The 21,282-nt window shown below is 50.1% G+C and overlaps 1 protein-coding gene and 1 long non-coding RNA gene across 5 annotated transcripts in view; both read left to right on the top strand.

Annotated features, from left to right (window-relative positions):
* The window catches only part of LOC132084871 (uncharacterized), a 49,337-nt gene extending 44,966 nt beyond the window's left edge, over positions 1-4,371 (top strand). The window contains exon 3 of the long non-coding RNA XR_009420110.1: positions 4,229-4,371. This is a non-coding gene — a long non-coding RNA (uncharacterized LOC132084871). The remainder of the gene's footprint in view (positions 1-4,228) is intronic.
* MEF2D (myocyte enhancer factor 2D) overlaps positions 4,361-21,282 on the top strand; it is a 44,509-nt gene continuing 27,587 nt past the window's right edge. For 2 of the 4 annotated variants that reach the window (XM_059490146.1, XM_059490144.1), the window contains exons 1-3: positions 4,361-4,538; positions 10,158-10,361; positions 20,468-20,602. In XM_059490146.1, the coding sequence (XP_059346129.1) occupies positions 4,485-4,538; positions 10,158-10,361; positions 20,468-20,602 (393 nt within the window). In that variant the 5' untranslated portion in view covers positions 4,361-4,484. Of the gene's footprint in view, positions 4,539-10,157; positions 10,362-20,210; positions 20,349-20,467; positions 20,603-21,282 lie in introns of all 4 variants that reach the window. The other 2 variants (XM_059490145.1, XM_059490143.1) reach the window with 1 other exon arrangement.

Raw genomic sequence — 21,282 nt, 5'->3', positions numbered from 1 at the left:
GGAGGCTCAGGAGAAAGGAAGAAGCTGCTGTCAGAGGAGATGATTTAATGAGTGGGGTTATTGTATGTAAAATCATATCAGACCCCAGAAGTGAGAGGTTATTTAGGAGCTTAGCTCCTTGTGGCAGTCCTGTGCTGTGGTGTCAGCACCCAGGGCATCCCTCTGTCTATCCTGAGCAACCCAGACCCTGCCAGGGGGCACAGGGATCCTGGCACAGAGCCCAAAATGCCCCTGTGGGTTTCATTATGACCCATGGAGCAAATTACCAACCTTAGATGAAGATCAGCAAGCCACAACAGTTTAGGTACAATAATAGTGAAGTTATCACAGGGTGAAAAAGCAGATTCTGGGGTTTTCAGAATGGGGGTTCAGCCTTTCTCCTTCTTCTTCTTGGCCTCCATCTTCTGCTGTGATGGTGGCACTTTTAGATTGGTTTAGAGTAGAAGCTCACTGTCTGACACAGGTGATAGGTATTGGAAAGTAATTGTAAACATTGTACAGGTAGTTTTTAGTATAAAGACATAACACTGCCCTGGGGGCAGGCAGAGTGCCTGGACTGTCTTGCTGAGCTGACCTTGGCAGGGCAGGAGAAAATTTTTTCTAGATAAGATAAAATAAACAACCTTGAGACCGAGAATTGAAGAGCCCTGACTCCTTCTTCAAGTGCCGGGCTGGGAAAAGAGACTTTGGAACTTTTCTTGGGGTCACCCTGAGCAGCAGAGACCCTGACACTCTGGGTGCTTGTCTGTGCAGGGTTCAGGTGCTTAAATCCCACCTGATCACAAAGAAGGGTCCTGGATGAACTTGGTGCTGGTTCAGGTGCTTAAATCCCACCTGATCACAGAGGAGGGTCCTGGCTGATCTTGGTGCCTCAGGGTGGGCAATCAGGGAGCCAGAGCAATGTGGTGGTGGAGGAAAGGGAGCCCCAGGGGCAGAGGGGATCCTCCTGGCTTGGGGCTGAGCCCCAGCAGCAGTGCCAGCAGAGATGAGGGTGCTCTCCAGGTTTCTTGCTCTTCCAGCTGCTGTTCAGAAACTCAAACCAGTTGGTTGGACTTTCTGAAAGAGCCACCTGGGCAGGAAACGTGAAAATACCTGGGTTTAAAAATAAGGTGGGGGAAAAAACCCAACCTAAAACCAAACAAACGCACCCCAAAACCCCAATTCCATGAAGAGAAAAGGGAGGGGTTTGAAATCCCCTTTGTCAGGTGCATTTGGAGGGCAGCAAACATTCTGTGCTCTTTTCCATCCTCCTCCTCACCCCACCCAAGGGCTGCCCTCCCCATGGGGTGTTTTGCTTCTCATGCAGGGAACAGGGGTCAAGAGTTCCTTTTCTCCCCATGATGATGAGCCAAAAACCTGTTGAGTCACCTTTTTTCCTGTGGAAAACTTTATCCAGCAGCATGAGCAAAGCCTGAGGCTGCTGGGACCATGGTCCTCATCCAGCCAAGGGGCTGAGGATGCAGAGTCAGGGCTCAGAGCAGCAGGAGGAACCTGGTTTGGTGGCTGAAAAAAAGGGGATTTGGTTTGAAACACTTGGGGTGTGTTTGTGGGCTGGGGAGAGCAATGTGGTTGGAATCCCATGTAAGAAACAGCAGCTGGTGTGGGGCTGAGGGCAGGGATGAGCAGCTCTGGGGTTTTCTCCTCATCCCTACAAACATCCCATCCCTTTGAGCACTGTGCAGCTCTTGGCTGCCATAGCATCCTGTGAACAAGTCCCACAACGAAATTGTGTTAAAGTATGTTTCACTCAGTTGAAATTTACTGCCCGTTGTTCTGCAGTGTTTATTGTTGCTTCTGGAGAGTTCCTCTCTGGTTTGGACAGTAAATCTGCTGTCTTTCAGAGCATTTCTCTGTCCAAGAGCTGCAGCACACGGAAAGAATTAGCATCTTGCCCTGTGTCTGCTTGAGGAGCTGTTGCTACTTTGTGGTTTTGAAGATGCTGAAGGTGAATATTTTTCAGCCAGTTTAGAGAAGTGGCGACTCTGAAGGGAAAAGCAGCAAAGCAAACCTAACAAAAAGTTCCTCCTCTTCCAAAATTTCTTTGTGTGTGCAAAATCCTCACCTTGGTTCTGAGCCTTTGGGCTGTGGGTTCACAGTGAGGGAAATACACTGCAGGTGGATGAAATAGAAATCCTCATTTTCCTTTTGGCTCTTGCTGTATCACTGACCTTTGAGGGATACTCACATGGTGTGAGCCGGAGCAGTGATGCTCCAGAACTGGTGATGCCCCAGAATTGGTGATACCCAGAACTGGTGATGCTCTGTAGCTGGTGATGCCCAGAACTGGTAATGCTCTGGAACTGGTGATACCCCAAAATTGGTGATACCCCAAAACTGGTGATGCCCAGAACGGGTGATGCCCCAAAACTGGTGATGCTCTGGAACTGGTGGTGCCCCAAAATTGGTGATATCCCCAAACTGGTGATGCCCAGAACTGTTGATACCCAGAACTGGTGATGCTCCAGAACTGGTGATGCCTCAAAACTGGTGATCCTCTGGAAATGGTGATGCCCAGAACTGGTGATGCCCACAACTGGTGATGCCCACAACTGGTGATGCCCCAGAACTGGTGATGCCCCACAACTGGTGATGCCCCACAACTGGTGATGCTCCAGAGCTGGTGATACCCAGAACTGGTGATGTTCTGGGACCTGTATTTTTGGGCCTTCCCACGGTGGGATGGGGAGCAGCAGCCAAAGGATGCCTGTGGCACTGGCCCAGTGTTCCCCATGGTGACAGTGCTCCTCACAGCTGGATGGTTGCTCCTGTTTGTTGCTGGGAAGGGAACATGCACCTATTTTGGTAAATAATGACTCAAGAATTAAATGCCATCCCTGTAAGAGCTGTCCTTGCACAGAGTCTTACTGATGGGATTTATGGGTAAAAAACCCCAGGTTTTGCTGCCCTTTGTCCCTCTGATCTTCTCCCTGGCCTCCTCATACCTCATCCTCCCTGGAGGGCAAATTGTGGATGTCAGGATGGGGAAAAGACTCCCTGTTCTCCTGCACTGAAACCACAGAACATGGTTGATGAATAACCAATAAATTGATGAATAACCAATAAATTGACGAATAACCAATAATAAAGTTACTCACAATGAATAACTTTACCCCCCAAAAAAGCAGAGAAAAAGATGAAGTGACTCACATGACTCAGTGAACCCCCAAACCGAGTGTGGGAGTGAGACATTTGGGTTTTTTGTTGGAGCATGGTCTGGTGAGGAGGTCAAGGATGGGCCAAGGTCTTCAGCAGGGTCTGGGGGTGCTCTGGGGTGGGAGAGGAGCAGGAGCAGCTTGGTCAGGTTGGCTGTGGCTGCTGCTTTGAATTCGGGAGAAAAAGCTTTTGGGTTTTTCAATGCTTTTTGTGACAAGGCTGGGGACTGCCAAGTTGAGGCAGATAGGAAGCTATTTTGGGACTGGCTTTTCCCTTTGCCTGGCTCTTGGCACAGGGCACCTTGCCTTAAATGCAGTGTTATCACTGCTGTTATCCAGCTGCTCAGAGAGAGCAGGGAGAAAGACATACCTGTGGAAAATGAACTGAAGTTCCTCTCTTTGTCCCCTCTCTGCAGTGCTGGGAAATGGCATGAGATGGGCTGGGGGGCTGTGCCAGAGGTGCCCTGGGACATCTGGATGCAGACTGGTACTGGGGGATGCAGATTAACATGGGAGCTCCTGAGAGCTGCAGAATTTGTCCCTTTGGGGAGAGTTTTGGGCACAAGACACCCCCCAGATGCATGGAAACACCCTGTGGCTGAGCCCAGTGAAGGCCAGGCTGTCTCAGCTGCCTTCAGAGTCCTCCTTCCCCTATAAAAATAAGGTTTCTGTGCCTGGTTATAAGGTTCCTTTCAAGCAATCAAATAAAGACATTTGAAAATTCCAAATGGGAGATTAGTGCAGAAACTGGAGACGGATTTAAATTGCCCCAGCTAATCACCAGCCACTCGACTGCTTATGACTTTATTAAAAGAAAAAAAAAAAAAGAAAAAAGAAAAAAAAGTCTGGAGTGTCACAGAGGAGCAGGGATTCAGGGGCTCACTGCTGCCACCTCCTCCTCCTCACCCAGCATCGTGTGTCCTGTGTGTTGCTGGCCTCCATCCTTGGGTTTCTTTGGAGAAATAAATCCCTGAGCTGGGTGGGGACAAAGAAGCAGAGGGTGGGATTTGGGTGCTGAGGGGGTGCTGGATGGGGTTTGGGATCAGAATCTCACTCCTGTCTCTGTCCCTGTGCAGGTTTCTGAGCAGCTGCTGACGTCTCATCCCCGCTGGATCAGGCTGTGCAGGACGGTACCATGAACTGAGCACGGAGCCGCGCCGAAACATTTGGTTTTTTTTTTTTTTTTTTGTTTTGGCTTTTTTTTTTTTGGGTTTGTTTTCTGCCTGAGAGAAAAGCCCCCCAGGCTCTTGGATGCAAGCATCCTAAAGTGGGGTTGCTGCTCCCTTCCCTGAGCCCCAGTGGTCCCGGCTGTGCTGAGGATTTGCCGAGAAGATGGGGAGGAAAAAGATCCAGATCCAGCGGATCACGGACGAGCGCAACCGGCAGGTCAGTGCTGCGTGTCCCTGCCCCTTCTCCTCACCCTGCTGCCCTTGGGGGCTCCAAAATTTCCCATTTCCATCCCACTCTGAGCCACCAGAGCTGTGCTTCTCCCATTCCATAAAATAAGCAGAGATTTAGGCCGGATCCAGGCAGATCCAGGCGTTGCTCCTATCCTTGCAGCTCCTGGAGCTGTTTCCATCTAAGTGCTTTTCCAGAAGAAAGTATCTTCTCCACTTAGTTAGTTCCCCCCTCCCTTTTTTTTTTTTTTAAATTTATTTTTGTCTTGCAGAAAATATATTTCAGTTGACATTTTCCATGTGGTTTTTCCAATAAAAAACAGCCACAACAAGTATCCATTTTGCTGAACGCAAACAACTCAAATTATTCCTTTTTTTTTTTTTTTTCCCTCCTCAATTGTAGACTTAAATAACTCCAGGGCTTTTTTCCTTGGGCTCTTTTGAAGCCAAGCCCAAGACACGCATGTGCATGTGTGCAGGAATGCATTCATGTATCTCAGAGGGAAAACAAAAACCAGCAGATTATTCCCAAATTTCCATGTTCCTTAAACTGGAGTGCTGGAGCAGCAGCACTTTGCCAGCTCAGGTTTGCTCTGGGATGGTTCTGTCCGTGTATTTCCTATTACCACAGGACTTCCAGGCTTTGCTCTCTGTGCTCCAGCAGATCCAAGCTGCCTTTAGTCCAGCATGAGCTGCCACACTTCTTTCCTGCCACTTTCACTCTAGAAAAACAGAAAAAAACCAGTAAAAGAACCATGTGGATGTATTCCTAATCCTTAAAGAGTATCAGAGAACAGAATTGGATGAACCACTTTATTGCTCCTCAGCAAAACAATGGGAAATGGCAGATTTTCCTCATTATAACTTGATGGTGGGGGCTGGGGTGAGCATCAAATATTTCTGCTGATGTCCCAGTTGCTCCTGGGGCTGTTTATATCCATCATGAGGAGGAAACAGAGCCTCAGGGGTTGTTGGAGGATCTGGAGTGTATTTTATGGGGTGCAGAGGGGAGTGAGGGATCTGCAGTGACTGAAACCTTGTTCAGACAAATGGAAAATAATTGGAAATGCTGGAGGGGAATGGCTGGATAGACCTTGGGGGAAGGAAGGAGGCAGCAGCTGAGTGATGGGATGTTCCTGAGGGATGAGGTCTCACAGCCCTGGGTGGGATTTGGCAGCAGGAGTTGCTCTGCATGGCTGGGTGTGATGGCTTTAGTGCCTCTCTGATGTCCCCAAATCCCAGCTCCCTGGGCTGGGGGACACTGGTTTTCCCTGGCTGGGCTGGTTCTTCCAAAACCCAGCACGGGAGCATCGCTGCCCAGCCCAGTGCAGCACATCCTGCTTTGCTGTCAGCAGCCAGCCTGATCAAATGGGGTGGCAGCAAAGCAGCAGCTGAATTGGTCACCAGCACAGCTTTGCCATCAATTGTCACTGCTCCCTTTCTTTGGGAGAAAAGGACATGCAGGAAGATGGGACATTGCATGATAAAGGAGTGCTGCAGGTATGCTGGGTGGCACCTTGGCACATCCTGGTGGCTCCTTGCCATGCTGGGTGACTCCTTGGCATGTCCTGGTGGCTCCTTGGCATGTCCTGGGTGGCTCCTTGGAATTTCCTGGTGTCTCCTTGAGCTCCTGGTGGCTCCTTGGCATGTCTGGTGTCTCCTTGGCACGTCCTGGGTGGCTCCTTGGCATGTCCTGGTGGCTCCTTGGCATGTCTGGTGTCTCCTTGGCACGTCCTGGGTGGCTCCTTGGCACGTCCTGGGTGGCTCCTTGGCATGTCCTGGTGGCTCCTTGCTGTGCTGGGTGGCTCCTTAGATGTCCTGGTGCCTCCTTGGCATGTCCTGGTGGCTCCTTGTCATGTCCTGGTGGTTCCTTGGCACATCCTGGTGGCTCCTTGCCATGCTGGGTGACTCCTTGGCATGTCCTGGTGGCTCCTTGGCACGTCCTGGGTGGCTCCTTGGAATGTCCTGGTGGCTCCTTGGCATGTCTGGTGTCTCCTTGGCACGTCCTGGTGGCTCCTTGGCATGTCCTGGTGGTTCCTTGGCATGTCCTGGTGGCTCCTTGCTATGCTGGGTGGCTCCTTAGATGTCCTGGTGGCTCCTTGGCATGTCCTGGTTGCTCCTTGGCATGCTGGTGTGGCTCCTTGGCATTCCTGGGTGTCTCCTTGGCATGTCCTGGTGGCTCCTTGGCATGTCCTGGTGCCTCCTTGGCATGTCCTGGTGGCTCCTTGGCATGTCCTGGTGGCTCCTTGGCATGCCGGGGTGGCTCCTTGGCACATCCTGGTGCCTCCTTGGCATGTCCTGGTGGCTCCTTGAGCTCCTGGAGGTGCTGGGGTGGGTCCAGAGGAGGCCATGGAGATGCTCTCTAGCCAGGCTGGGGCTGTTTAGCCTGGAGAAGGCTCCATGCAGATCTAAAATGGCTCTGGAAAGCTGGAGCGGGACTTTGGAGAAGGAGCTGGAGTGACAGGACAAAGGGAGGACGGTTCTGAACTGAAAAGAAGGAGATTTAGGTTGGATATCAGGAGAAAATTGTTTCCTGTGAGGGTGGGGAGGCCCTGGCACTGAGGAGCTGTGGTTACCCCATCCCTGGAAGTGTCCAAGGCCAGGCTGGACAGGGCTTGGAGCAGCCTGGGATAGTGGAAGAACCTGGGGTGGGACAAGATCAGCTTTTAGATCCTTTCCAACCCAGACCACTGTGTGATTCTGTGAATTCCAGCAGCAGCCAGGACCAGGGGAGGAGAGGAGCAAAGCAAGAGTCACTAATGTCATTAGAGGAATTACTGCAGAGGATTTGCCACAGCAGATCAGCCCATCAGTCCTTCAGGGCCAGGCTGCTGACTCTGGCAACTGCCAATATGGTTTACATCAGGGGAAAGGCAAAAAATCCCCTGCTAGTGTGGGGCAGTAATTCCTTCCTGACCCCTTTGGTGATCGGCTTATGCCCTGGAGCATGAGATATGATTACCCTCTTAGACTTACAAGGTTAATTCTTTGAGATGAGCCTTGTGCACGGTGTCAGGGGAGGTTTGAGGTTTCTGTCCCAGGTCATGAGTGGATGCACAAAGCCCTGGTAGGTGATGCTGTTGTGTGATGTGCTGGCTAAATGGCAAATCTTTGATTTTCTGTGCAAGAGAGGGATGCTCTTGAGCCCTGTCTGCAGAGGGAATATCCCCTCATCTCTGGAGGGATAATTTGGTGGTTTGTGTTCTGAGCTGTGCCCAGGTTGCTGGTTGGTTTGGGGAAGGTCACCCCACACTTTTCACTGCTCAAGAACCCACACCATGTTTGTCCCTGCTCTTCAAGGCCCCATTGTTTGCACCCCACATCTCAACCTCACCCCGTTACCTCCAGTCTTGGCTGAGCCCATCATGGTGTCCATCAAGGTGTGGTTTCTGCAGAGGGAATATCCCCTCATCTCTAGAGGGATAATTTGGTGTTTTGTGTTCTGAGTGTGCTCGGGTTGCTGGTTCATTTGGGGAAGGTCACCCCACTCTTCACTGCTCAAGAACCCAAACCATGTTTGTCCCTGCTCTTCAAGGCCAAGAGCTGCCCCATTGTTTGAACCCCACATCTCAGCCTCGCCCCATTGCCTCCAGTCTTGGTGGCTGAACCCATCATGGTGTGGTTTGGCCAGGTGGCCCTGGCGCTGTGGCTGCAGGAGCAGCCCTGGGCTGTTTGTTCTGGTGGACACCCTCGTGTTTTCCTCCTGGAGCTCCTCCAGCTGCTTGGAGGGTCAGTCAGAGCCTGGAGGCCACCCCAGCAGGGACAGAGGGACAGGTCCTGCTGGGGAGGGGACAGAGGGACAGGTCCTGCTGGGAAAAGGGACAGAGGGATGGAGGGACAGGTCCTGGTGGGAAAAGGGACAGAGGGACAGGTCTTGGTAGGGAAGGGACAGAGGGACAGGTCCTGCTGGGGAAAGGGACAGAGGGACAGGTCCTGGTGGGAAAAGGGACAGAGATACCAGGTTTTGGTTTTAGAGCCCATCCTGCCACAGCTGCAGGAGCAGAACCACAGCTGGCTCCCACCTGTGGCACTGCCAGCTCCTGGTGTTGGGAGCTGCCCCCAGCAGAGGTTTTGGGTGGCTGAGAAGTGCAGAATGCTGCTGGGGAGGGGGAGCTGTTGGTGAAGGGAGCTGCCCAAAGGTGATTTGATTTGAGCAGAGTGCGCTGGGGTGGTGCTGGTGTGATGTGAGTGTCCAGAGCACGTGGCGGCCGCAGCAGCGCAGGGACCAGCCCTGCACTTTGCAGGGGCTGAGGCGATTAGAGCTGAATCTCATTAGTGCTTCATTATCTCTGGGAGGTGGTGGGGAGGGGCAGCAGCTCCCCCTGCCAAGTGTGCCCAGAGCTGCCCCTGCTCTGCCCTCCTGCCACACGTGGTTTTGTCTGGAGGGCTGCAGGACCCTGGGGCTGCACTCTGGTCACTCCATGGGCTGTGGCTGGGGTGCAGCAGCCTCATTCACTCCCCTCCCTCAGCTCTGTGAATTAAAGCTGCTCAGCTGCAAAATTGATGCTGTGGTGGAAGCCCAGAGTGGAGTGGAGCCTTCCCATGTGGAGAGGGAGCAGGTCTTGGCACCTCAGGGCATCTCAGCTCGTCTCCAGCCCTTCCCTGGAGGCTGCTTTGCCCTCAGAGCAATGCTTAGCACAAAGCCACGACCTCCTGCCTCTTATTTTCTTTTTCTGTTTTTTATTTGCTGAGAGAGCATTGGCAAAGCCTCGTGCCTTCCCCGTCAGTGTGCTGCGTGTTCTGGGGGTGGGGGACCCTCAGCAGCTCTGTCTGCACTGCAGCAGGGCCAGGGAGCCCCAAACCAGCTCCCTCTGCCCCAGCTGGCTCCTGTTAGCAGTGTGGTGGTGAGAGCTGAGCGTGGGCTGGGAGTCAGAGCCCAACGTCTGCCCTGCAGCTGGAGCTGCTGCTGGAGCCAGCACCCAGCCCCAGCCAGCCCTCCAGGATCACTCCTGCTCTGCTTCCAGCTCAAGGCAGGGCAGGCTGGGGACCCCAGTTGGGCAGGCATGGAAAGGAGAACACCCCAGTGAGGTCCCACAAAGGGACAGCAAGGTGGGAGGTTTTGGTTCAGCAAGGTGGAAGTGGCAGCTGGGCAGCTCCTGGCACAGAGGGGCTCGTGGTGCCCTTGGATAAGGGATAATGGGGGCTGGTGAGCAGGGCAGTGAGCACCCCTGGGAGGTTTTGGGGTGCTGAGCCCCAGCTCTGTGGCCCCCAGGGTTGGGCACTCTCAGTGCAGCTGCACTGAGCGAGGACAAGATCTCCATGGCTCGAATATTCCACTTCAAAACCCGCAGCCCCCGGACAGATGGCAGCTCTGCTGGGGATTTTGCTGAAATTTATTTTCTCTTGATTTGGCAATATGTGATTTCCAAGGCTGATAATCATCTTTGTGAAGTGTCTGCCTTTGGAGGATCCCAAAATAGGCAGCAATGGGAACCGTTGGGAGAGGGAGGCGAGAGAGGAGAGCTTGGGGTTGGGTCCAGTTGGGGAAACTGAGACAGAACATTCTTTCTGCATTCCCCTTCCTTTTGCTCTTCCTCCTGTGGTCATTCTGTTTTTCTCTGGGAGCAGGGTGGCCACAGCTTCTGACCATGGCTGTCCTTGCTTTCAGGTGACCTTCACCAAGCGCAAGTTTGGCCTGATGAAGAAAGCCTACGAGCTGAGCGTGCTGTGCGACTGTGAGATCGCCCTCATCATCTTCAACCACTCCAACAAGCTGTTCCAGTATGCCAGCACCGACATGGACAAGGTGCTGCTCAAGTACACCGAGTACAACGAGCCCCACGAGAGCCGGACCAACGCCGACATCATCGAGGTGAGGCCCAGCTGTGCCACCAGGGTGGGGCCAGGGCTTGGGCTGGGACCACTCTGTGTGCTGGGAGGGCATGGAGCCAGCAGATCTGCCACACTCAGGTGGATTTGGAATGGTTTGGGTTCAGCAAACCCATGGAAATATTCTGTTCTGGGTGGTAGAGTTGTCTCCAGCTGTGTGGTGACCTGATGTCCTGAAGCTTGAGGTGCAGGTTTGCTTTGTGGGACCTTGCTGTGTAATCCAGGCAAACCAGGAGATGGATTTGGGCTGCTGCTGGAGTGCCTGGTGCAGCTGGTGGCATTGTTCTGAAATGCCTGGTACACCTGGTGGCATTGCCCCCACCTGATACTCAGGCACAGTGGGGTTGTGGGAGGGCACCAGTGGCCAAATTGCAGGGGAATTCAGGTGGGATGGTCCAGTTCCTGCTCAAAGCATAGCCAAGCTCATGGGATGGTCCAGGGCCTGCTCAAAGCATAGCCAAGCTCATGGGATGGTCCAGTTCCTGCTCAAAGCATAGCCAAGCTCATGGGATGGTCCAGGGCCTGCTCAAAGCATAGCCAAGCTCATGGGATGGTCCAGGGCCTGCTCAAAGCATGGCCAAGATCATGGGATGGTCCAGGACCTGCTCAAAGCATGGCCAAACTCATGGTATGGACCAGGGCCTGCTCAAAGCATGCCCAAGCACATGGAATGGTCCAGGGCCTTTTTAAAGCATGGCCAAACTCATGGGATGGATCAGGTGGGATGGACCAGGGCCTGTTTAAAGCATGGCCAAGATCATGGGATGGTCCAGGGCCTGCTCAAAGCATGGCTGTGATCATGGGATGGATCAGGTGGGATGGTCCAGGGCCTGCTCAAAGCGTGGCCAAGCTCATGGCTTGGTGGCTTTGCTCAAGGCTTGTCTGGCTGTGTTTTGTGGCTCTCCAGGGATGGCCCAACCACCAGCCTGACCCATGCCCAGCTCTGCCACTGGCATCATGCCCAAACTGTGCCCCCTTCAAGGCTGCTCTCCTCCAGCCTGCTGGCATCACAGGAGATGCTCAGATGCCCACACTTGCTCTCTGCTGAGCTTTGCCCTTGTCCCTGATGCTGGCAGAGGGAGCATGGGGCACATTTGGCTCTCAGGGCAGTGCCAGCAGTGCCCTGGTCCTTGGTCACATCCTGTCCCTCACAGTGGCTGGGCAGTTGGAGCTGCAGGGACCTCAGCATGGGGGCAGTTGCCATTAAACCAGGACAGACAGACAAATGAGGGGCTTGAGTTTGTAATTAGTGGCATCATGGGCATCACTTAATGCCCTCAGAGCCACTGTGGCAGAGTGGAGCAGCACAGCCTGCACTGCTGGAGGAATTGAGCTTCTGCTTCTGCTTCTGAATTCCTTTGGTGCCCCTTGGCCACTGTGCTCAGCCTTTGATTTCATGAAGGAGAAGGGAAAAAAACCCCAGCCTGCCTCTTCCCCCCAAAAATCTTGCTTTCTTTTTCTTTTTTATTCTCTGTAAAATGTGTCTTTTTGAGAGATTTGAGGTTTTCACCCCATGGCTGAGCCGAGCATCTCACAACATGGGGTTGTGAGTTGGGGGTTTGGAGACCCTTCTGCCACAGCACAGCTTTTTAGGGGCCTTAAAAATGCTTCCAAAATGTCCTTTTTGGCCAGTTGGAGGCAGGTCATGCCCCCTTTTGCTGTGCAGATGCTGGCAGCCTCTCCGGGATGCTCAAGCCGCGCTCGCAGCATCAAACAGATTTGTCTTGGCCTAAAAATACCATCAACATTTTGGGCAGCCTTCTCTGTTCCCTTATGGTCCAAGATGCAAACACTCCCAAGCAGACAAGTTACACACAGTCCTTGGCACCCAAAGGAACGTTGTGTTTGCACCACATGAAAAGCTGGATCTGCATCCAAAGCCAGCCAGAGGAACATCGGGAGCGGAAGGATATTGGTGGATGGCAAAGGAAAAAACCCAAACACGCTGGGCTAGGCTTGGATTGCTGGCAGAGCTCTCATGGAGCAAAACCTGCAGGTTTGGAGGCTGCTCAAGCATCCCCTCCTCATCCTTGTCTTGTCTGGGAGCAGGGTTGGGGCTGCTCGAGGGTTTTTAATGTTTTCTGCACCCGTGCCCCCCATTCCTGCTCTTGGGGCTGATTTCTGTTTCTCCTCACCCAGGTCAGGTTCCAACAGCCCAGCTGTGTCCCCACTGCACACAAATCCAATTTATCTCCTGTTTCTTGGTGGTTCCCAGTTGAACTTGACTCACCAAAAGCATCTTCTCATTCTGGAAGCTTCCCCACATCGAGCATGTAGAGACTGCGACAACCCAGGCTGGGAATTTGCCGCCAAATGTGATTTTTAAGTGGATTTCAAGGGGCTGCTGCATCAACCCACCTTCCCTGGGATGTCTGCCTGCCTTTCCTGCCGAGGGATTCAGCCATGAGTGGCTCTGGCAGCATCTCAGGAAGGATGAGGAGCAGCCAGGACCTGGAGGAATTGAGGCAGAAACCTTTTGATTTTGTTTTTCTGCTGGAAGGAGAGCGAGCAGAGGCTCTGCAGGGCTAAGCCAAGCACTGCCAGGCTGGGGCCAGCAGCACTGGTACCACAGCTCAAGGCAGGATGAGTTGCTCTGTCCAAATTATGCTTTAAAACAACAAACATGAGATCTCCTGGTTTTTGGTGCTGGAGAGGTGCATGTGAGGGTGGGACTGAGGGCACAGGAATGTCTTCGAGGGGTTTCTCCCCTGGATATTTAGTGAGAGGCAGAGCTGCTCCATGCTGAGCACACCCAGCCCTAGCTCAGGAGGGGTTCCACACCCCAGCTGCCTTTTGGGGCCCAGTCATTCCTTTAGCTGCTCAGAGTGACCCTGAGAAAAGTTCCAAAGTCTCTTTTCCCAGCCTGGTGCTTGAAGAGGGAGTCAGGGCTCTTCATTTCTCGGTCTCAAGGTTGTTTATTTTATCTTATCTATAAAAAATTTTCTCCTGCCCTGCTGAGGTCCATCCAGCAGGACAGTTCCAGGCACTCTGCCTGCCCCCAGGGCAGTGTTATGTCTTTGTACTAAAAACTACCTGTACAATATTTACAATTACTTCCCAATGCCTATCACCTGTGTCAGACAGTGAGCTTCTACTCTAAACCAATCTAAAAGTGCCACCATCACAGCAGAAGATGGAGGCCAAGAAGAAGAAGGAGAAAGACTGGGCATGCCCAGTTCCCTCCATCCTGCCCCCTGAACCCCCCTATCAAAAACCCCATGATAACTTCACTATTATTCCACTTAAACTGTTGTGGCTTGCTGATCTTCATCTAAGGTTGGTAATTTGCTCCATGGGTCATAATCAAACCCACATTTTGGGCATTCTGGGCTCTGTGCCGGGGTCTCTGAGCCCCCTGGCAGGGGTCTGGCCAGAGGGATGTCCTGGGTGCTGCCAGGGTGGGTTCCAGCCGTGCCAGGGCTCTGCAGTGCCCATCAGGATTCACCCACACAACCCCCGCCAGACAAAATCCTGGTTCCTGCGGGCTTTTAAGTCAGAGCAAATCTCCCTGCTGCAGAGAGGGGGGTTTCCTGGGTCGGGGGGGCCCAGCTGAGCCCCCAGCCGGGCACGCCGGGTGCCACGTGCCCGCCCAGCCGGGATCACGCCGGCTTTGGGGCTCGCTGTCGCTTCTCGTTTCCTGCCAGCCCGGCTGACGTGCCAGCTCCTCAGAGGGGACTTGGGCAGGGCAGAGCTCACCAAGCACCAGGATGCTCCACAGCCACTTAAAGGCACCCAGCTGTTCGTGCCCTGTCCTTGGCTGGGTGTCCTGGAGGGGCTGATTTTCCCCCCTGATTCGCTTTCCCGGTTGTCATTCCTCAGGATGTGTTAAATCAGACATTCTGCAGGATGCTGAAATGCAGGGGCAGCTGCCAGTGTCAATGTCTTCATCCTCATTCTCATCCTTATCCTCATCCAGACTTCCCCAAAGGCCAGAGTGGTTGAGGCTCCCTCCTCTAAGGGAAGCGGGCTGCATCCTGGTTGAGCATCGTTTCCTCTCACATGTTCTGCATTTCCTGCTGCTCTCTTCCCCTCTTCAAATTGGAAATCTGCTCCCCTGAGAGCTGCACTCATGGAAGTGAGAATATGGCTGCAAAAGCAGGATGTGCAGCGGGTCCTGATGGAATGGGGGGATCTGAGGGGCAGGTGATGACCGAGGTGGGCTTTGCAATGGGAAATTCTCCCCCTGGTTCTCTCTGAAAATTTTCTGCTGTAAAGGAACTGCTTTTAAATCTCTTCCATATGAGAAATTGTTGTGTTCTGCTGGCTGCAGCCCAGTGACAGAAAGGTTTCCTGAAAACCTCTTTGCATCTTCTGTTTTTTTTCCCCTGGCAAAATAAAAGAAGAGGAACGAGAAGGAAAGTTCTTTTCTAAAAGACCTTGCAGAGATCCCAAACACAGGAATCTTTGGGTTTGACTCCTGCTCCAGCAGAATTATTTTCCTTTTACATCATCTCAACAAAAAAGCTCAAAATGTGGGATGCACATTTTAATTTTTCTTTTGCAAAAAAACCCAAAAGAAGCAGCAGCCAACGCCCGTATGGCTGGAAATGGCATTTTGTTGTCCCCAAGCTCTCATCTTGTTGTCTCAGAGAGCAGCAGATTGCTGCAAGGCACGCTGCCCTGGCTCGTGTCCTGCTGCCACTCCAGCCTGGTGCTTGCTGTGCTGCAGAGCTCAGCCCTGGGCTTTGTCCCCATCCCCTTCCCTGCAGCTCCTCACGGTGTCACAGGGTCACAATCCAGCCCCAGGGTCACAATCCCAGCTCAGGGTCGCTGTCCCAGCTCACAGGTTTGCAGGAAGGATTTTTTTTTTTTTTCCCTGGTTTGATGTTTCCTGGGGCTGCTGGTGGGTTTGCTGCAGGAGCAGGGATGGTGACACCACACAGTTCAGCTGCTGCAAACCCACCCTGCAAGGAGCTCAGAGACAATGAAATTATGGCTGATTTTTTATGGGGAGAGCAAAAACACCAAGGCAAAGCTGGTTAGCTAAAACAAAAATGAGTTAGAGAAGGACCTGGGGGGAGATGAAGGGGTGATGCTGTGAGATATTTCAGGGTGTAGGTGAGCAAAGCCGCATCCACCCATTCCACTGCTTTCCTTGACATCCTTGTGGAAGGAACAACCCCCAGGATAACTTTATGTGTTTTATTTTAATTTTTTTAGATTTTATTTTAAAATTTAAAAATTTATTTGTAATTTTTTTTGCCTTTTATTATGGCAAAATGCTGGGGCTGCTGGTGGGTTTCCTGCAGGAGCAGGGATGGTGACACCACAGCTGCAAACCCACCCTGCAAGAAACTCAGAGACAGTGAAATTATGGCTGATTTTACAACATTGGTGGCTGGGGAGAGCAAAAACACCAAGGCAAAGCTGGTTAGCTAAAACAAAAATGAGTTAGAGAAGGACCTGGGGGGAGATGAAGGGGTGATGCTGTGAGATATTTCAGGGTGTAGGTCCACTGCTTTCCTTGACACCCTTGTGGAAGGACCAACCCCCAAGATGATTTTATGTGTTTTATTTCATTTTTTTTTAGATTTTATTTTATAATTTAAAAATTTATTTGTAATTTTTTTTGCCATTTATTTTGGCAAAATGCTGGGGCTGCTGGTGGGTTTGCTGCAGGAGCAGGGATGGTGACACCACAGCTGCCCCTCACAGTTCAGCTGCTGCAAACCCACCCTGCAAGGAGCTCAGAGACAATGAAATTATGGCTGATTTTTTATGGGGAGAGCAAAAACACCAAGGCAAAGCTGGTTAGCTAAAACAAAAATGAGTTAGAGAAGGACCTGGGGGGAGATGAAGGGGTGATGCTGTGAGATATTTCAGGGTGTAGGTGAGCAAAGCCGCATCCACCCATTCCACTGCTTTCCTTGACACCCTTGTGGAAGGAACAACCCCCAGGATGATTTTATGTTTTTTATTTTAATTTTTTTAGATTTTATTTTATAATTTAAAATTTTTTTTTTTTTTTTTTTTGCCATTTATTATGGCAAAATGCTGGGGTTGCTGGTGTCAGCCCCTTGCTCATCCCTGTGCTTGGTTCTGGTGTCAGATACAGGCAGAGCTGAGGGTCTGGGAGCTGCCTAAAAACCTCCCTTTAAAAAAGATGTTTTTAAAACCTGAAACATTTTGAAAAATCCCATTGTGAGATTCCCTTCTTTGGGGGTCCTTGGGGATAGCTGTAAATCCCCACATCTTCTGAATCTGCCAACAGCTGTTGCTGGAGGAGAGGAATTTTCTGGTTTTTTTTTTTTTTTTTTTAATTTTTATGTGATTTTGATTTTTTGGGTTTTGATTTGATTTTTGATTTTGATTTGATTTTGATTTTTTAATTTTGATGTTATTTTAAATTTTTTTATTTTGATTTGATTTTGATTTGATTTTTTTTTTAATTTTGATTTGATATTTTGGATTTTGATTTTGTAAAATTTTGATTTGATTTTTAATTTTGTTTTAAATTTTGATTTTGATTTGATTTTGATTTTTTGGAGGGATTACCTTCCCAATCCCCAGGCAGGGATGGGAGAGCAGAAATGAGAGCTCCAGCTCCTGTCCCTGTGTTAGACACCAGAGAGTTTCTGCAGTGCCTGAAGGAAACCCAGCTCCATTGATGGAACAACTTTTTTCCATTTTGCCTCTGAAAGAGAAAAAGAAAAAAAAACTTATTTTTTTTTAGAGAAAAGCTCAACTTTCCGTCTTTCGGCTGCGTCGGCGAAACAAAAGGTTTTGGAAAAAAAAATCCACAAAAAGCAGTTTCAAACAAAAAAAAAAGCAAAGCTGTTCCTTCCCCAGCAGCAGCACCTCTTCCTCTTTTGGGCCATTCTGAGAACAAACAAGGACATGTACAAAAATAGAAAATTAATAGGGAAAAGTCCTGAGGAAACGGCAGAAAAAGGCCTGGGAATCTCCTGATCATGGCAGTGACTGATTCCCATTGCCTCGTTCTACAGACAGGAATTAGGGACACCAGGAATTACTAAGTTATTAATATAATATAATATATTGATATAATATAACATAATATAATGTAATATAACGTAATACAATATAATATAATACAATATAATAATATAACGTAATATAACGTATATAATATAATATAATATAATATAATATAATATAATATAATATAATATAATATAATATAATATAATATATTACAATCCAGTATAATACAGTATAATACAATATAATACAATACAATGCAATACAATGCAATATAATATATTACAATACAATATAATATAATATATTGCAATATAATACAATATAATACAATACAATATAATATCTTATGTATAATATTAATGTTAGCTATAAGAATTATTTATAATCATTATTATTAGGTAATTAGTTAATAATTATTAAGTGTCAGGAATTACTGGTGACACCAGACACCACCATGGTCAGGAGTGAGTGGAGTTTTTCTATATGTGAACAAGAACATTTCCCCTCTGTGAATCCAGAAATGAGGGTGAAAGTGGTGCTGGGAAGGCCCAGGAAGGAGCAATTTTAATGGAAAATATTGTGAAAAGCTTCAGCTGGATGCAGAACAGGCTGGGCTGGGTGTGGTGCCCATTGCTTGCAAAAGGATCCACGGAGCCCAACCTGTGGTGCTGAGCAGATCCTGCCAGCAGTGTTCCCAACCCATGTGAGATTTATTCACTGCAGTTTTATTTCCCCCAGAGGCCCTGTGTTTCCTTTCCTGGAGCTCTCAGGTAATTGAAGAGCCACTCCCAAATAAGCTTTGGCCTCAGAACTGAGATGTTTGTTGCTGTTTAGGAAGGCAGAGAATTGTCAAGGCTTTTTTTTTTTCTTTTTCCCTGCTGAATTTGGCGTGAAAAGGGATGAAGACTTCCAGGAAATTCTGTATCTTTGACTCCTGCAAAAAAAGAAAAAAGAGTTGGCAAGTGCTGGTTCCATCATAATGCCTTAATTGCTTTTGGTGTGTTGAAAATAGAAGGATTGGAAGTGGATCTCAGTGTGCTGCTGAAGATGAGAGAGGGACTTTGGGGTGTCACTGTGCGCTGTGCTCACTGGGCTCCTCCTGGCATCTCCCCTCATTGCCTCGATGCAGCAGTGCCCAAACCTTTCCTGTGTGTGAGCCCAGCCTTGGCGTGGGGTTTGCTGCCCAGTGCTGTCACCATCACCCCCTGTGTCACCCCCAGCTGTCACTGTGCCACCTGCCCTGTCCTGTGATGCCCTTCCTGTGGCACCTTTGCGTTTGGCAAATGCCACTCGTCTGCTTTTGTCAGGAGATTCTGTCAGACTGGACAATTTGCCTGTAATTTCAAGGTTTATTTTCCTATTTAGCTGTTTGTAAGCAGGTTTTCCCTAAGTTTTGCAGGACAGCAAAGAGCATGAAGGTTATTTTTCTCCTTTGTGATGTTGTGGCACCTGAAGGTGACAAAGATGCCTGAGTTCATGCAGGGCCAAATTCAGTCCTGGTGTAAACAGAACCTTTGAAAACAAGGAAGTTTCTCTCTGCTGCTCCCCATGCTGTAATTCCTAAATTAGAGACACCCTGGCATCAAGTCTCAGGGGTTGTATCCTGACTTTTTAATGCCATGGAAGTCACTGATGTCTTGGGGTGATGTTGTTGATTTGTATAGGAGCCAGTCCTGGTCCATGCAGGCCAGGGGAGGTTCTTGGGGGTCCTGAGTTCATGCAGGACCAAATTCAGTCCTGGTATACAAAACAAGGAATTTTCTTTCTGTTGCTCCCCATGCTGTAATTCCTAAATTAGAGACAACCTGGCATGAAACCCAGGGGCTGTATCCTGATTTTTTAAACACATCGAGGTCAGCAATATCTTGGGGCGATGCTGTTGATTTGTACAGGGGCAAGTCCTGGTCCAGGGGAGGTTCTTGGGGGTACCTGGTATCAGTTGTTGGTTTCTCTGTGTCTGGATTGAAGGCACTTGAGATGGTAGTTCATGTTTAAATAAACACTCAGGTGTTTATTATTATCAGTAAAACAGCCTCACAACCATGAGTTGGGCAGCTTTTCATTAGAAGGCACAAAATGGCCAATAATCTTTTGTTACAAGGTTCTTTTAAGACTAAACTATCCAATTAAGAGCTGACACCTGGATTATTTTCCCTTTTAACCCAATAGCTGATCCCAATGGGGACTTTTCTGCCCAATTACAAAATGCCACCCAAATCCATGAAGAAGAAGGAAGAAGAAACCCAGGATGACACTCTGTGCATACTAAAAACCCCAAAACCTCAATTTCTCACCAAGTGATGCACCTACACTGCTCTCTATAATCTATTTCACACTTGAGTGGATTGTGGTATATTCTGGAAATATACCACAGGAATATTTCAGGAAACTTTCTCCATGGATGAGGGTCACAGCCAGAGCTCCCTGGGGGTCAGGGCACCCCAGAGCAGACAGAGGAGCATTCCCAGTGGTGCCCTGGGTTTCCACAGGGAGCTGCCCCCTGTTCCTCATCTCAGACTGTCCTGGTTGTGTTTTCAGACGTTAGGAAAGAAAGATTTTAAGGGCTGTGACAGCCCAGAGCCTGATGGCGACGACTCCATAGACCAGAGCATACTAAAAACCCCAAAACCCTCAATTTCTCACCAAATGATGCACCTACACTGCTCTCTATAATCTATTTCACACTTGAGTGGATTGTGGTATATTCTGGAAATATACCACAGGAATATTTCAGGAAACTTTCTCCATGGATGAGGGTCACAGCCAGAGCTCCTTGGGGGTCAGGGCACCCCAGAGCAGACAGAGGAACATTCCCAGTGGTGCCCTGGGTTTCCACAGGGAGCTGCCCCCTGTTCCTCATCTCAGACTGTCCTGGTTGTGTTTTCAGACGTTAAGAAAGAAAGGTTTTAACGGCTGTGACAGCCCAGAGCCCGACGGCGACGACTCCATAGACCAGAGCCCCTTGATGGAGGATAAATACCGCAAAGGCAGCGAGGATCTGGATATCCTGTTCAAGAGATATGGTGTAAGTACCTGCCCGTGGCTGGAAATCCTTCATTATATGTTCTTTTCTGTTTTGTTTCTCTTCTGTTCGACCTCCCCTCGCCCTGTCCCTGCTCCCCCCGTGTCCCCCACACGTAACAGGCGCTGAACAAGAAGCACAGGGAGTGCGAGAGCCCCGAGGGGGACGAAGTGTTTGCTCTGACCCCGCAGACGGAGGAGAAATATAAAAAGATTGATGAGGAGTTTGATAAAATGATGCAGAGTTACCGGCTCGCAGTGAGTAGCTGGTGGCCTGCAGCACCCCCTGGTCCCCTCCCCGGTGCCTCCAGGTGATGGGGGGGTGGATTTTGGATTTTGCATGGCTTTGCTTTGGAGCCGATGCCAGCAGCCCCTGCAGCCCTGAATGCACCTGGCTCTCGAGTGCCCTTCCTTGGGAGAATCATTCCTGACCCTCCTTGGTTCTAGCCAGGCAGTTCAGCTTGTCTCATCACCTCTACTGGGTCAGGATCTCCTTTTTCACCCTCTTTTCCTCAAAAAAATCAGATTTTTGTCTGTTCATGTGAGCTGGTAGCAAGTGCCGACCTCTCACATCCCTGCAAAGCTCAGCCTGGTTTGGGCTATTCCACATTAATTCCCCCCAAATCCACCGAGCCCTCAGGGCAGCTGGTGGCTGTGGCAGCAATCCAGGGAGGTTTTAGCCTGTGATCCCAGAGCTGTCACTGGCACTGGGGTGGCATCAGGACAGTGCTGAAAGGGATTTGTGTCAGGAGACGGGAGGAGGAGGAGGAGGAGGGGGACACGTTTCAAATTAGTTGTTAGTTCAAGGGAGCAGAGACTATTGATGCAGGCAAGGGCTCTTCAGGGGATTAGCCCCGAGTTGCTGCAGCAGTAATTAATGCTGTGGGAGCAGGGGGGAGGCTCCTGTCCAGGCCTGGATGCAGCACAGCAAAAGTGAC

This window comes from Ammospiza nelsoni, chromosome 28 (assembly GCF_027579445.1).
Source record: "Ammospiza nelsoni isolate bAmmNel1 chromosome 28, bAmmNel1.pri, whole genome shotgun sequence".
NCBI classification, from domain to species: Eukaryota; Metazoa; Chordata; class Aves; order Passeriformes; family Passerellidae; genus Ammospiza; species Ammospiza nelsoni.
The sequence above is the reverse complement of the archived record's forward strand: the minus strand, read 5'-3'. Positions and strand labels throughout refer to the sequence as shown.